The sequence below is a fragment of the Schistocerca nitens genome, chromosome 3 (genome assembly GCF_023898315.1).
Source record: "Schistocerca nitens isolate TAMUIC-IGC-003100 chromosome 3, iqSchNite1.1, whole genome shotgun sequence".
In the NCBI taxonomy this organism is placed as follows: Eukaryota; Metazoa; Arthropoda; class Insecta; order Orthoptera; family Acrididae; genus Schistocerca; species Schistocerca nitens.
In genome coordinates, this window is record NC_064616.1 from 862,602,370 (window position 1) to 862,618,650 (window position 16,281).

At 44.2% G+C, this 16,281-nt stretch overlaps 1 protein-coding gene across 1 annotated transcript in view; it reads right to left on the reverse strand.

Moving 5' to 3' along the window:
* The window catches only part of LOC126249454 (circadian locomoter output cycles protein kaput-like), an 830,365-nt gene that overhangs the window by 22,680 nt on the left and 791,404 nt on the right, over positions 1–16,281 (reverse strand). The window contains exons 7-8 of the mRNA XM_049951107.1: positions 15,342–15,448; positions 5,604–5,745 (exon numbers count right to left, since the gene is read on the reverse strand). Of these exons, the coding sequence (XP_049807064.1) occupies positions 5,604–5,745; positions 15,342–15,448 (249 nt within the window). The remainder of the gene's footprint in view (positions 1–5,603; positions 5,746–15,341; positions 15,449–16,281) is intronic.

A 16,281-nucleotide genomic window follows, 5' to 3' on the forward strand; every position in this document is an offset into this window, starting at 1 on the left:
TACAGATACAGCTGCCCATGCAGCTTCAGCACGATACCACAGTTCATCAAGAGTAGTGACTGGCGTATTGTGACGAGCCACTTACTCGGCCACCATTCACCAGACGTTTTCAATTGGTGACGGATCTGGAGAATGTGCTGGCCAGGGCAGCAGTCGAACATTTTCTGTATCCAGAAAGGCCCGTACAGGACCTGCAACATGCGGTCGTGCATAATCCTGCTGAACTGTAGGATTTCGTAGAGATCGAATGAAGGGTAGAGCCACGGGTCGTAACACATCGAAAATGTAACGTCCACTGTTCAAAGTGCCGTCAATGCGAACAAGAGGTGACCGAGACGTGTAACCAATGGCTCCTCATACCATCACGCCGGGTGATATGCCAGTATGGCGATGACGAATACACGCTTCCAATGTGCGTTCACCACGATGTCGCCAAACACGGATGCGACCATCATGATGCTGTAAACAGAACCTGGATTCGTCCGAAAACATGACGTTTTGCCATTCGTGCACCCAGGTTCGTCGTTGAGTACACCATCGCACGCGCTCCTGTCTGTGATACAGCGTCAAGGGTAACCGCAGTCATGGTCTGCGAGGTGATAGTCCGTGCTGCTGCAAACGTCGTCGAACTGTTCGTGCAGATGGTTGTTGTCTTGCAAACGTCCCCACCTGTTGACTCAGGGATCGAGATGTGGCTGCACGATCCGTTACAGCCATGCGGATAAGATGCCTGTCATCTCGACTGCTAGTGATACGAGGCCGTTGGGATCCAGCACGGCGTTCCGAATTACCCTCCTGAACCCACCGATTCCATATTCTGCTAACAGTCATTGGATCTCGACCAACGCGAGCAGCAATGTCGCGATACGATAAACCGCAATCGCGATAGGCTTCAATCCGACCTTTATCAAAGTCGGAAACGTGATGGTACACATTTCTCCTCCTTAGACGAGGCATCACAACAACGTTTCACCAGGCAACGCCGGCCAACTGCTGTTTGTGTATGAGAAATCGGTTGGAAATTTCCCTCATGTCAGCACATTGTAGGTGTCGCCATCGGCGCCAACCTTGTGTAAATGCTCTGAAAAGCTAATCATTTCTATATCACAGCATCTTCCCGTCGGTTAAATTTCGCGTCTGTAGCACATCTTCGTGGTGTAGCAATTTTAATGGCCAATCCAGGGTTGTCAAACCTCAGCTTTATGGAAGGAATCTCCAACCTACACACACACACACACACACACACACACACACACATATATACTCACTCTCACGCAGATCACAGATATACCAACTAAGATCCTCCCTCCCTCTTCCTGTTTTTGCTCCTTTGGGCACCCTCCCACCCTTCTCTCCCTCTTCCCTCCCTCCTCCATTTCTCCCCACTTCTCCCCCGGGCTTCCCCCTCCCCTGTCCCTCCCCTCCTCCCCCCATCTCCTCAGCCATTGGCATCTTTGTTCTCCCCTCTCCCCCACCTCACCCTTCTTCCCCTCTTGGCAGGTCCCCGGACTCCCACATGCTCAGTGGACATTCGCGCGCCGGAGATCATCGCCATCAGTGTCTCGTGTGTGCCGTCGTGTTTAGTGTTCAGTGTTCACCGTCACACTCCATCGTTCACCTATGCCATCGCCATCTTCAGTGTTAGTGCATCGTGACAACAGTTTTTAGTGTGGATTATCGTCGAGTGTGAACGGCTCCGTGTTTGTCTTTATGTGTCTACTGTTTTATTACCCACCCTTATGTCACATCTGTGTATTCTTTCTGTTGTTTATTTATCTACTCTATGGCTGAAGAGCGGCGTAACGTGCTGCTGACAGCCTGCCTGTTTGTACGGGTTTGAAAATAACAATAAAGGAAAAAAAAAGATCACAGATATCGCAAATACACATTAGATACTAGATTGCCCACAAACTAATGAACCGCATTTTTTTTTCTCAGCCTTAACAATACTACGAATGCGAAACGTTACGTATCTATTATTTGAAGTCTCCTGAGTGAGTGCGCCAAGTTTCCGTCACTTTCAATAGATAGCATAGGAGCAGGACAGTTTCAAAATGGCGTCCGTAGGTGATGTACATTACAAGCAACGTGACGTCTTCGAATTTCTTACTGGAGAGAAAGAAACTTTGGGGAATATTCACAAACGCTTGTGCAAAGTCTATGGAGCATCTGCTGTCGACAGAAGTACAGTTAGTCGCTGGGCTCGGAGAGTGAGGTCATCAGAAGGAGGTTCGGCGCAGCTCCACGATTTGCGGCGGTCGGGGAGATCATCCACGGCTGTCACACCTGACATGTTGCAGCGAGCTGATGTTGTCTTTCGCGAGGACAGACGCATTACGATTCGGCTGTTGGTGCTGCATCTGTCAGTCAGCAAAGGAAGTGTGGATGCAATGATCCGTACTCTTCGATATTGAAAAGTGTGTTCAAGATGGGTCCCGCAGTATCTAACGGTGGATCACAAATCGCACAGAAAAAAACATTTGTCTTGATTTGTTGCAACGTTTTGAAGCTGTGGGGAGGCCTTCTTGTCCCAGACTGTGACGGGTGATGACACCTGGGTTCACCATTTTGAGCCCGAAACAAAACGACAGTCGATGAAATGGCGCCATTCCCACTCCCCACAGAAGAAAAAATTCAAAGCAACTGCTTCCGCAGGTAAGGTCATGATCACCGCGTTTTTGGACTGTGAAGGTCTGATTCTCATTGATGCCATGTCAAGAGGCGGTACCATTAATTCAGAAGCACATGTCAACACGTTAACAAATTCAAGACGTGCTTCCGGCGACTTTGGCGCACAGCATCCCAGGAGATGTTTTGCTGCAACACGATGATGCTCGGCCCCACGCAAGTCTGAGAACTGTTGAACACATCTCAAAACAGGGTTGGACAGTCTTACCCCACACACCTTACAGCAATGACATAGTCCCCTCGGACGTCTACTTGTTTGCGCCATTCGTGGAAGATATTTTGAGGACTATGAGGGGGTGATTCACACAGTGAAGCACTGGCTCCGCCACCAGGACAAGGATTAGTACTGACAGGGCATACACGCCTTTATTTCGCACTGGAGGAACGCCATAGAACAGAATGGAGATTACATGGAAAAATAGGGTGTGTTGATAAAACACCATTGTTTCATGTGTGTAATTCTCATTGCGTTCAACAAACATTGATTTCCCTGCTAAGAACATACTTTCGTATTTGGCGTCAATAAATTATTGGTTTCAGAGAAATATTTTTGAAGGAATTCTCATTAAGAACTGTATATGTAGTCTTTTATGTAACTTTTTTACTTTATTCAAGATAGAGAATGAGAAAATATCACACTATCAAGATGAAACTTTTTCTGCAGCTTTCAGTTACTTATGCATATGGGTCTGGCATTCAGCAGAAGGGTCCATTACAATTTTCAGCCTGTAGCTTTCAGTTAATCTTGCCCAAATCATTCAACGTGCAGACTCAAATTGTTTGACTTTACAAGAGTCACTTCTACTATTTCTTTTTTCTCCAGGATGTAGGATAATGCAAATTTTCAATATTTTTGGATTACCTTTTCCTGTTGTTTAGCAGCTGGTGCAGAGTGTATCATTTAATGAACATTTATTTAATTGCTATTGCAGGCAAACATGACATGCATACTGTTATTGTATGTCGACCTCGGTATTATGGGTTATAGTAAAAGGAAACACTACAAATCACTCGTCGCTATTAGCCTTCCATGACACCTTCACGTGGGTAGTACGCTAACTGTATTCAATAATGCGAATTTAACACCAAATGCAGATGGACGCGAAAACAGACATAGACAACACACACACACACACACACACACACACACACACACAAGAGCGCGCGCGTGAGCTCGCGACATACAATAACATGCATTAGTAGTCACTCTAACGTTACACATTCGCTATATAGCTACTCTGGCATTGTTACAGCCAACAATGAGAGTAAGGTGTACCCTGAGTTAAGAACGTAAGCGAGAAAATGCATGTGAGACAACTGAATCAATGTTATTACTTTTAGTACTATACACACATCAAAAAAAGTTTTGTATCACCTCCGTTCCGAGAGTTCTGGAACCTGTACAGAAATTTGGAGTAGAGATCAATATAAACATCATTTCCGCCCTCTTTATTGCTCCTGAAAACCACACATTGCAAGCTGAACCACCATACAGTGAGACGTTCAGAGGTGGTGGTCCAGATTGCTGTACACACCGGTACCTCTAATACCCAGTAGCACGTCCTCTTGCATTGATGCATGCCTGTATTCGTCGTGGCATACTATCCACAAGTTCATCAAGACACTATTAGTTCAGATTGTCCCACTCCTCAACGGCGATTCGGTGTAGATCCCTCAGAGTGGTTGATGGGTCACATCGTCCATAAACAGCCCTTTTCAATCTATCCCAGGCATGTTCGATAGTGTTCATGTCTGGAGAACATACTAGCCATTCGAGTCGAGCGATGTCGTTATCCTGATGGAAGTCATTCACAAGATGTGAACGATGGGGGCGCGAATTGTCGTCCATGAAGACGAATGCCTCGCCAATATGCTACCGATGTGGTTGGCCTATCGGTTGGAGGATGGCATTCACGTATCGTACAGCCGCTACGGCGCCTTCCATGACCACCAGCGGCGTACGTCGGCCCCACATAATGCCACCCCAAAACAGCAAGGAACCTCCACCTTGCTGCACTCGCTGGACAGTGTGTCTAAGGCGTTCAGCCTGACTGGGTTGCCTCCAAACACGTCTCCGACGACTGTCTGGTTGAAGGCATATGCGACACTCATCGGTAAAGAGAACGTGATGTCTATCCTGAGCGGTCCATTTGGCATGTTGTTTGGCCAATGTGTACCTCGCCGCATGGTGTCGTGGTTGCAAAGATGTACCTTGCCATGTACTTTGGGAGTGAAGTTGCGAATCATGCAGCCTGTTGCGCATAGTTTGAGTCGTAACACGACGTCCTGTGACTGCACGAAAAGCATTAGTCAACATGGTGGCGTTGCTGTCAGGGTTCCTCGGAGCCATAATCCGTAAGTAGCGGTCATCCACTGCAGTAGTAGCCCTTGGGCGGCGTGACGGTGCATGTCATCGACAATTTGTGTCTCTCTGTATCTCCTCCATGTCCGAACAACATTGCTTTGGTTCACTCCGTCTGGACACTTCCCTTGTTGAGAGCCCTTCCTGGCACAAAGTAACAAAGCGGACGCGATCGAACCGCGGTATTGACCGTCTAGGCATGGTTGAACAACAGACAACACGAGCCGTGTTACTCCTCCGTGGTGGAATGACTGGAACTGATCGGCTGTCGGACCCCCTCTGTCTAATAGGCGCTGCTCATGCATGGTTTTCTACATCTTTGGGCGGGTTTAGTGGCATCTCTGAACTGTCAAGAGGACTGTGCCTGTGACATAATATCCACAGTCAACGTCTATCTTCAGAAGTTCTGGGAACTGGGGTTGATGCAAAGCTTTGTTTTGATGTGTGTAGTTAACGGCTTTGTACAACAAAGACGTTAGTAATGGGGGCGTGTAGGTGTTTAAATATTTAATAAAGAGTATCGACATTTTATTGAAGGTCTTGAGGTACTTACATGAGTGGCCGGTGCGTGCTGATGACGAAGTCTGGCTTGGAATTCTTGTACACGAGCCTGGAGCTGGTCTGCAACCATTGCCACTGACCCTCCTTCGTCTGGAAGCGGTACGCAATCATTCCGGATGCGCCAGTCTTCAGAACTGTATTTGTAGATCAGAGGAAAAACGGTTGAGTTGTTAGTACACACGAAAAGAATAGGGTTAAAAACGTCGTTAATGTGTAAAGATCAAACTTACAAAATGCCTCCTCGGAGATTCAGAATTTTGGCCCATGTTGCACTATATTTGGACGTTATTTGCTGTTTGTTTGGTATCTGACCCCCTGTTGATGGCGGATACAGATCAAAGCAATCCTCTCTAAAGAGGAAAACCGTTTCTACATAGTTTTGTGTAATAGTATTTTGATGTTCTACATATTTTTCGTAAATTTTAGAGAAAGAATAAATGCTGTCGAAGTAAATATTTTACAACATAGAAGAAAATTAAGAGCACACACTCGGATAACGATTGCTATGCGCTCCAGAGATTAAAGCGTGTACTGATATCAACTGGGACCTCCTTTGGTTACTATTAAGCTGCGTAATATTTGAGAAAGGCTTTCCACTACGTTCTGATAGAAAGAGACATTTATTTCCATTCTTCCTGAAATATAAGGAGCAGGTGTTGGTGGGTATTTCAGTACATTTCTATGACAAGCAATCAATGCAGAAATATATTCACTGTGGAACTGGTAAACATGAGCTGAAACGGAAGTTCTCTGCGGTAGGAGACGAGGCTGTCTAACGACTGGTTCGTATAATAAGCTTCAGCGTTCCACAGTCACAATCAGTTAACTTATTAGGTTTATCGGAGCGTAGTTTGGGATTAAAGCTTACCTTATTTTGCCAATTCCATAATTGCATCGCTCTGACTTGTGTAACTCCTATGCAGGCTTTCTTACAGTATGTCCGAACTCGTGGACTCAATCAAGCACCGTTTGTACACACTCATTTCTTTGTGTTTAAAAATCGTAACAGAAAACACCTTGGCTTCTTGAACCAGCATGCATAGCCTGATGTCACACATAGCTCATTTAGTGGGAAAGCCAAAGCTTTTGGACACACAATTTTTCGTTGACTTTAGATTATTTGTAGGACATATCCCAGAAAATTAAATAAAAATAAAGTACATAAACGAAAAGCTTGCAAATTACGATAATAGCTAGCAGTAGAAACAAGAATGGTATCCATGCTGGAGGCTGATTTTATGAGCCAGATAAAACTTGGAGCTCTAAGTTTTTGTAAAATTTGCGTTAATAATTTCCCAGGTAAATGCATGAAATAATCTAAAGCTATGATTGTGGTAGGCAACTGATACGTAATCGGATATATTTGGGTAGTGGAAACGAAAAAAATCACCGTCCTCCGTCTCCACAAAAATTATCGAACATCGCTCGCACTCCAAGATTTACTGGAGGTAAGTGCACAGAGTTTTTAGTAACGATTTAGAAATATGCATGGGAAAAATATCTTTACATCTAGGTTACTGATGCACTGATGTACCTGCCACCAGAAGTATCAATTGGAAGATTTAAATATCGTTGTTTATGTAACTAGTGCGAAATGAGGTGTTTAGCTGCTAAGTGATGGCCCATCTCCGTATTTAATTTGGTAGTGCGCTACACCAAACAGCGGAATATATCGTGTGAAACGGCTTAAGACGCCCACAGAGTGAACGGTAATTCTCTCGGTACGGACAGAAACTAATATAGACTGAAATACTTCTCTTGGAACAGCTGTGCTTCGTAAACTTCATTCATTACCTGTTCCTCCTTATCTGCCATTTAAGTGTTTCTCAGATCGTTTCCGACGCAATCCATCATGAAGCACTGCTGCTAGCTAAGTAGTCTGGATAAGTGGTCCATCTGAAACGACCGCGCTTTGAAAGAATGGTAGATCTTGAGAGGGGAAAGGAGGAAACTGTAACGATTTTTGACGTGGGCAAGCGTTTAAAATCAATGGCGGCTGTGGTATTAGAGCGCAAGAGCACGTGAACACCCTAACTTTCTACACCTTGCGGATTTACTGGTTATTTTTCTTTGAATGCCGTGAAACGTAACATAGATGCTGCAATCTAAGATACGGCAATTAAATCTACTGCAGTACTGCTCCTCTAGACCACATGAAACTTGGCATCAGGTTCGCGTGCACACCTTGTCGTGCACGTTTTTTGGAGCTTTTGCGCATGACCAACCCGCGTGACGTAATTGCCGTACGGGCCAAATACGTACGGATTTGATAAACAACGTGCGTGGTTCACGATGTACACAGCTAGTTCTTGGCACTCAACTAGAAGTTTTCGTCAGTGCCACCAGATGGTAGCACACTGCGACCGACTTTATTCCCTGTTCGCTTGGCATAAATCCTCCTAAATGGGATAGTACACTCCTCAGATATGATAATTCACTTACTATATAGTAAAATTAGATCAGTCGTCAGCATGTACTAAAGTTGTACTGACAGTAAACCTATTTTGTGGGTTTCTGAATGAGTTATAGTATACTAAGTTATGAATTTTGTCATAGACTACAGTAATCCATTTGAGGCACTGAGAATCATAAGGGCCTAAAGCACATCATCATCGATTCGCCTTGAACCCCCTCACCCCCTGGTTGCTCCTCTCCTCTCCCATCCCTGCCCCCTGTCAAGTCTTCACTGTTGTATCCCCCTTACCCTCCATCTCTACACCCTACATCTCCTTTCCCAAGGTGGCTTCCATCAACTCCCCCTCCAAGATGATGCCCTCTCTCCCTCCATTTATCCCACCTATCAACTCTGATCCTCACCCCCCTCCTTTCCACTATCCTTTCCCTGGGCTCCCTCTTCCTCCCCCCTTCCATCCTGTGTTTTCTCCCCACCCAACCTCTCCCTATCTCCTTCTCCCCCCCCCCCCCGAGTCCTTTTGTATTCCCCTCCTCTGCCTTCCCCACTCCCTGGCACGTCTGCTCAGCACCCCCCACCCCTCTTATGGGTCTTCATTCTACATTGGCTCCTTTCCCCCCTCCCTCCCTTCACTTTTCCTCTCCTTCCCCCCTTTTTTATTTTCCCATCATCTGTCCAGTTCTCCCCCCCCCCCCCCCCCCCACCTGCTCTCGGCTGTGGTATGTCATATTTGTGCCAACTTTTTAGTGCAGTGTTTAAGTGAGTGTTCAGTGTTGTGCGTCTTTCCACAGTGTTGCGAACAGAAATCATGCTGACGCTGGGTGTACATTTTATATCTCTTGCGAACAGAAACCAGACTGTCGCCGTGTTTTTTAATTGTCTGTCTGTTATTTTTCTGCTTCCTGTGTATTTGCTTAGCATCATCAACCCTGTGTTTTATGTTTTAAGTTCCAGAATTTTCTGCCAATTTTATCGCCAACTGTTATTTTTTATTATCTTCATCTTTTTAAAACAAATTATGTAGGCTGAAGAGCGGCGTAGTAAGTTGCTGCCAGCCCGCCCTCTTCAGGGGAAATAAAAAAAAAATTCTGAAATCTACGCTGTAGGCTAACACTGTTTATATGAAACTTGACGAAAAGCTGTATCACTGGTTTCTCTGATATTCACTGAAATATTGGGTCGACGGCGGTGTGCTTTAGACCCTTATGGAACTCAGCGCCTCATTTGTATTCTAATCAAGTGACCATGTAGGTAGACATTACTACTAGAGTTTAATCATTTCCACAAACGGCAGTTTGTGTTTGGAGTTGGTTGTTTACTGTGCGGGAATCGGCTTTCGTGTGCAATGTGAACATGAACTATGTTGAATCTATTTTAAATGCTAACAGAAAAGTAAAGCTACGGGGACGGGTGCTTGGATAGCACAATCGGTAGACCACTTGCTCGCGAAAGGCAAAGGTCTCGAGTTCGAGTCTCGGTCTAGCACACAGTTCTCATCTGCCAGGTAGTTTCATGTCAGCACACACTTCGACGCAGAGTGAAAATCTCATTCTGGGAACAGAAAAATAAATCACCAGAAAAAGTTTGCCGTAAAGGAACTACGGCCTCCGAGAACAGAACCTTTGATTGAGAGAGTGACGAAGTCAAATAAGCGTATCTACAACGAACATATAACAAGTAAGTGTACAGTAAGCAGAAATTCTTTTTTATGTGTACCGTAAGAATATCTGATTTTCAGCTCAGAGTAAATAAGTGAACTAATACATCTGTTAGGGAACTTGTACATTTATCTGAAAAAATGTAAAAGCACGAAAACTCCCACTTACACTAAAATACGAAACAGAGTTGCGAAAGCTTACACATTATATCATTATTGCCCTAAACTGTACTTAATTATGTACAAAAAACGAAATTCCACAAAAACAATTCTTTCCTTTGTCAGATAAGATACGCATTTATTATTATTTTCATTATTGTTATTGTTATTATTGTTGGCAGTGGCTGTAGTTGTACAAACTTGATCAGCATAGCTGTTTTACAGCATGCTATTAATTTCATACTCTTCAATTTATCTGAATGTAAAAATTTGTGAACACCCACAGTGTATACTCACGAGCTGCCACTGTTAGAAATCCATTTCCGGTACAGGGCCATACTCGAAAAGACTTATGTTACGAATGAGTGGAAAATTTTAAATACCAAGTTCAATCTATACGCAAAGAAAAAAGTTACGTGGATAATTGTGTAGCCGGGTAACGTATCCTCATTGCAGTAGAATCGACGCCAAGGCCGATGACATAATTAGTGTCGGCTGCGGGCTTGCGTGGGAAAGGGACGATTTCGAGTGCACCATCCACTCCGTAGACGCGCAGCTTGCAACCACGTTGGCGGACTCTGATAAACTAAACCAACTGTAGTATACAACTGAGTACTTTGTACGGACGGCACCATACACATTTGGAAAAATAAAATTCAGATGCAGTAGAGACATGATCAAACACTTTTTTTTAAAAAAATCTGAAAGCGATCTTTAAGGAAAATATTGGTTAAGACAATAAATGGCATGTATACCGATAGAAATATGGGTATTGAACATATTGTACGTCGCAAAGCACCCTTCCTTGCGCAGTGGTTCTTGCATAATCTCAATATAAGTACGGGGTGTTCAAGAAGTCTCTCCGCAGTGCCGTACGATTGGTTGCCCGCCAGGGCACTGTTTCGTTTATCTCAGCCAGCGTCAGTAGTATCGTTGGTGTGTGTCGTTACGTGTTGACGTGAACGTTTAAGTTTAGTTCCTTTTTCCGTTTGTTCCGTTTTTGTCACTGTTAAATTGATAACCATTGAAGAACGTGTGTTTTTAGTCGAACAAGTGTTCAAAGCTGGCGGTAAATACGCAGTTTCAGTTCGTCAAACATTTAATTCAGTTTTCCCGGAGACAACACTCCCACATCGCGATACTGAGCGGGATTTGACTAACAAATTTCGAAGTACGGGTTCAGTGACAGATGCACCAGGAAGTGGTCGTCCTAGCGTTTTGTCTGAGGATAAACTACTCGATATTTCCGATAAAATAAATGTCCATGAGTCCGAACAAGTCAGTAACAAAACTCGCCCAGGAAATTGATGTTAGCGTCGGAACGGCCCACATAGCTGTAAGGAAATAATTAGAACTTTTCGCATACAAAGTGACAGTCGTGCAAGAACTGAAAAATACTGATCATGGCAAGAGACTGCATTGTTGTTAATGGTTCAAAAATTTCATTCAACAAAATGAAGGGATATTCTTAATGAAAAGTTTTTCACTGATGAAGCGTGGTTTCATTTATCCGGGTACCTGAACTCGCAAAATTCTCGAATGTGGAGTACTGCAAATCCGTTGTGTATTCATGAGGAACCACTTCATTCTGTGAAAATAGGAGTTTGGATTGCAATTTCTAGACGTCGGATTGTGGGTCCCATATTTTTCAACGAAACAATAAACGCACAACGATACTGCAGTGATATTCTGTACCCATTCATAGGAGAACTTGTGTTAAGTGAAATACTGAACGGTTATTTTTAACAAGAAGGTGCAACCGCGCATACAGCTCTCGTTTCAATGTCACTGCTTGCAGATGTTTTTGGTGATCGCATAATTTCACAGGAACTTTGGCCACCTCGATCGCCTGACCTAACATCACCTGACTTTTTCTTCTGGGGTGCGGCGAAAGCAACTGTCTATAAAAACCATCCAAAATCCATCGATGTACTGAAAACTGCAATATCCACTCACTGCTTCTGTTACAGAAGAAATGTTACAGCTTATGTTTGAAAACATGATTAGACGAGTTGAACTGTGTATTCAACAACAGGGGAGACACTTTCAACATTTAATGTGGAAATTTGTAAGTAAAAATGAATATTCAATAAATTAATAACTTGTATTTCACTGAGTTTCATTTCGGTATATTCACTGCGACATACGACACGCGCGGCTAACAATCATACGGCACAGCGGAGAGAGTTTTTGAACATCCCGTATGAGTTCAAATAGGATTATTCTGAAAATTAAGATGTAACTATTGGAAATGACAATAATCTTAATAAATGCGAGAAGATTCCTATGGATAGTTTTCGGGGAAATCATTTTTAACATAAAAAAATTAGTGAACGTAAAAAGGGTGCCCCAAACCTTTAGGATCACAAACCCCAAACTAAGTACTTCAAGATAAGAGACTAATGATCGGAGATGAGTATTTAACTTTTTTTATCATCACAAGCAACTCCCAGTTAATAACATCAACTTAAGGCAACTGAAAAAGGGCCGGCCCCGGTGGTCTCGCGGTTCTAGGCGCGCAGTCCGGAACCGTGCGACTGCTACGGTCGCAGGTTCGAATCCTGCCTCGGGCATGCATGTGTGTGATGTCCTTAGGTTAGTTAGGTTTCAGTAGTTCTAAGTTCTAGGGGACTAATGACCACAGCAGTTGAGTCCCATGCCTGCCGAAGTGGCCGTGCGGTTAAAGGCGCTGCAGTCTGGAACCGCAAGACCGCTACGGTCGCAGGTTCGAATCCTGCCTCGGGCATGGATGTTTGTGATGTCCTTAGGTTAGTTAGGTTTAACTAGTTCTAAGTTCTAGGGGACTAATGACCTCAGCAGTTGAGTCCCATAGTGCTCAGAGCCATTTGAACCATTTTTAGTTGAGTCCCATAGTGCTCAGAGCCATTTGAACCATTTTTGAACTGAAAAAGGGATAATCGCCATTCTCTGTTCAGGCGTTGCTGTAGAATCCAGTGACAACTGAACTCTGAGTTCAAAATCATTTGGCCCCACTGCTTGCACGCTTGTTAATAATAGGGATACAGTTGCATTTACGCCAGTACTCGGTCCAAAAACAGTCTGCAGTTTCACCAGCATTCTCCACATTCTAATCTTCGAAGGTCAAGTTGACTTGTTACTATTGCAGAATCCGGGTACTACAAACTTCTGCATATATAATATATGTACAAGTTCCTGTAATGAGTTATGATGAATTTTCGACAAGAAGTTGTGAGATGCAGACAGTGAAAACTCCACCGTGTATTGCTTTTCATGGTGCGTCACCAGTGTCGACATGACACGCAGCTATTTGTTATGAAACAAAAGCAGTTTACTCGTGTAAATACGTGTCATTCGCAGTCGGCATTCAAAACTCCGCACCACTGAAATGGTAATTTTTCATTGTCGGTGCATTGTCGCTAAATACTCAGTTTAGGATCCTTTGTCAGATGTATAATTTTGGGCCTGTAGGTTCGGTACGCTCTTAATGAAACCAGATTTCAATTAAAGGTACGTATTCGTACTGCAAACGCTAGAGTTACATATGTTTATGCCGCAGGTTGCGTAAAACAATTTAACTAACATGTACTCTTGTTAATACACTGAAGCGACAAAGAAATTGGCATAGGAATGCGTATTGAAATACAAAGATATGTAAACAGGCAGCAGACGGCGCTGCGGTCGGCAAACACCTATATAAGACAATAAGTGTCTGGCGCAGTTGTTAGATCTGTTACTGCTGCTATAATGGAAGGTTATTAAGATTTAATTGAGTCTGAACGTGGTGTTATAGCCGGCGCACGAGCAATGGAACACAGCATCTCCGAGGTAGCGATGTAGTGGGGATTTTCCCGTACGACCATTTCACGAGTGTAACATCTCTGCGGCCGGAAAAAGATCCTGCAAGAACGGGACCAACGACGGCTGAAGAGAATCGTTCAACGTGACAGAAGTGCAACCCTTCCCTAAATTGCTGCAGATTTCAATGCTGGGCCATCAAAAAATGTCAGCATGCGAACAATTCAACGAACCATTATCGATATGGACTTTCGGAGCCGAAGGCACACTTGTGTACTCTTGATGACTACATTACGCATTGCCTGGGCCCGTCGACACCGACATTGGATTGTTGATGACTGGAGACACGTTGCCTGGTCGGACGAGTCTCGTTTCAAATTGTATCGACCGGATGGACGAGTATGGGTATAGAGACAGCCTCATGAATCCATGGACCCTGCATGTCAGCAGGGGACTGTTCAAACTGGTGGAGACTCTGTAATGGTACGGGGCGTGTGCAGTTGGAGTGATATGGGACCCCTGGTTCAAATGGTTCAAATGGCTCTGAGCACTATGGGACTTAACATCTATGGTCATCAGTCCCCTAGAACTTAGAACTACTTAAACCTAACTAACCTAAGGACAGCACACAACACCCAGCCATCACGATGCAGAGAAAATCCCTGACCCCGCCGGGAATCGAACCCGGGAACCCGGGCGTGGGAAGCGAGAACGCTACCGCACGACCACGAGATGCGGGCCAAGGGACCCCTGATACGTCTAGATACGACTCTGACAGGTGACACATACGTAAGCGTCCCGTCTGATCACCTGCATCCATTCATGTCCACTGCGCATTCCGACGGACTTGGGCAATTCCAGCAGGACAATGTGACACCCCACATGTCCAGAATGGCTACATAGTGGCTCTAGGAATACTCTTCTGAGTTTAAACACTTCCGCTGCCTACCAAACTCCCCAGACATCAACATTATTGAGCATATCTGGGTTGCCTTGCAACATGCTGTTCAGAAGAGATCTCCACCCCCTCGTACTCTTACGGATTTATGGACAGCCCTATAGGATTCATGGTGTCAATTCCGTCCAGCACTACTTCAGACATTAGTCGAGTCCAAGCCACGTAATGTTTCGGCACTTCTGCTTGCTCGCGTGGGCCCTACTCGATAATAGGTAGGTATACCAGTTTCTTTGGCTCTTCAGTGTAATTACGAAAGACAGTTTGCGAGCTCGTCCGTTTTAGCAGTTTGCTTTCTTTCCAGAAAGGTTGCAAGCTGACGTTTATGAATATATGATTTTTTGAGAGGTAGAGACAATGGGAGAGCGACCCTACCGGATAATCGAGAGCGTGAAATTGCCGCTTCCGGGGTACGGGGAGGTGAGCCTGTTCCTCATCGAATCGGGTTATCGACAACTGCTGGTGAGCCGGCCAGCCTTGATGTGGTTTTCAGGCGGTTTACATCATCGGACCAGGTAAATACTGGGATAGTACCCACTTCCTGCTCCAGATACACGCCGTGTAAGCGTTTAGAGAAGACAGATGAGGTACACAGATTCCGTACCGGTAGGGGGAGGGGGTGGGGTGGGGGGGTGAGTGGTGTCGTCAGGGACACCTGGCCACCAGCTGCCACTAACAATGCTTCAACCTATATAATAGTGCCGACCCCGTAGAAGAAACGAGAAAAAGCAAGAAGAAGAAGCGGGAAAATGAGAGCAGTTATACTCACGTTCCTGATGCGCACTCGCCACGTACGCCAGGTCATCGTAGTGCACCAGGTCGTAGCCGCCCAGGTTGGCCAACTCAGCGTCCGAGTAGCCCAGCAACATCTTACCCCTGCCGGAACCAAAAGTGCAGTTTTAGTACATCTTACCATCATCATCGTAACTGTTACTGTTATACTGGTGAATATTTTGTTCTGTTATCAAGAGGACAGTTTTTTATTAATACTGAAATTAATATGAGCATTAATAAATATTAAAATTAATTTATATTTAATAATATTTATAACTGTTGTTCATGGCACTGCTTTTAATTCGATGCCAGGATACATCAAATTGTAAATATATACAAATTAGTACACAATAAAGTATAAAGCATGTAGGTAAACTATATGTAGTGATATTAGGAACTGATAATGCTTTTTTTATTTCTCTCTGTCCCACCCTTGTCAAACTAGAGTTCAAAGTATCTAAATGCTTGTACATACGAATTAAGTTTTTGCTCTTAAGCTGTAATACCATCACTTGCACAGTATCCTTGTAAAAGTGATCCACAGATGAATAAAACAACTACTATCACTACTTTCATGTAGCTGTAAAGTAATACATAATTTTTCGTTTGTGTGGGCGGAGTGTCCGTAGTTGCTTTATAATTCTTGAGGGTATTTTTCTTCTGTCGTTGCAACTACAAAAATTCGTGATTTTTTTTCCTCTTTTTCACCAGACGCGTTTCGCTTTATTGAAGTGAAGCATCGTCAGTGGTAGAAGCCGACCTCGGGGAAGATCAGTTTGGATTCCGTAGAAACACTGGAACACGTGAGGCAATACCGACCTTACGGCTTATCTTAGAAGAAAGATTAAGGAAAGGCAAACCTACGTTTCTAGCATTTGTAGACTTAGAGAAAGCTGTTGACAATGTCGACTGGAATACTCTCTTTCAAATTCTAA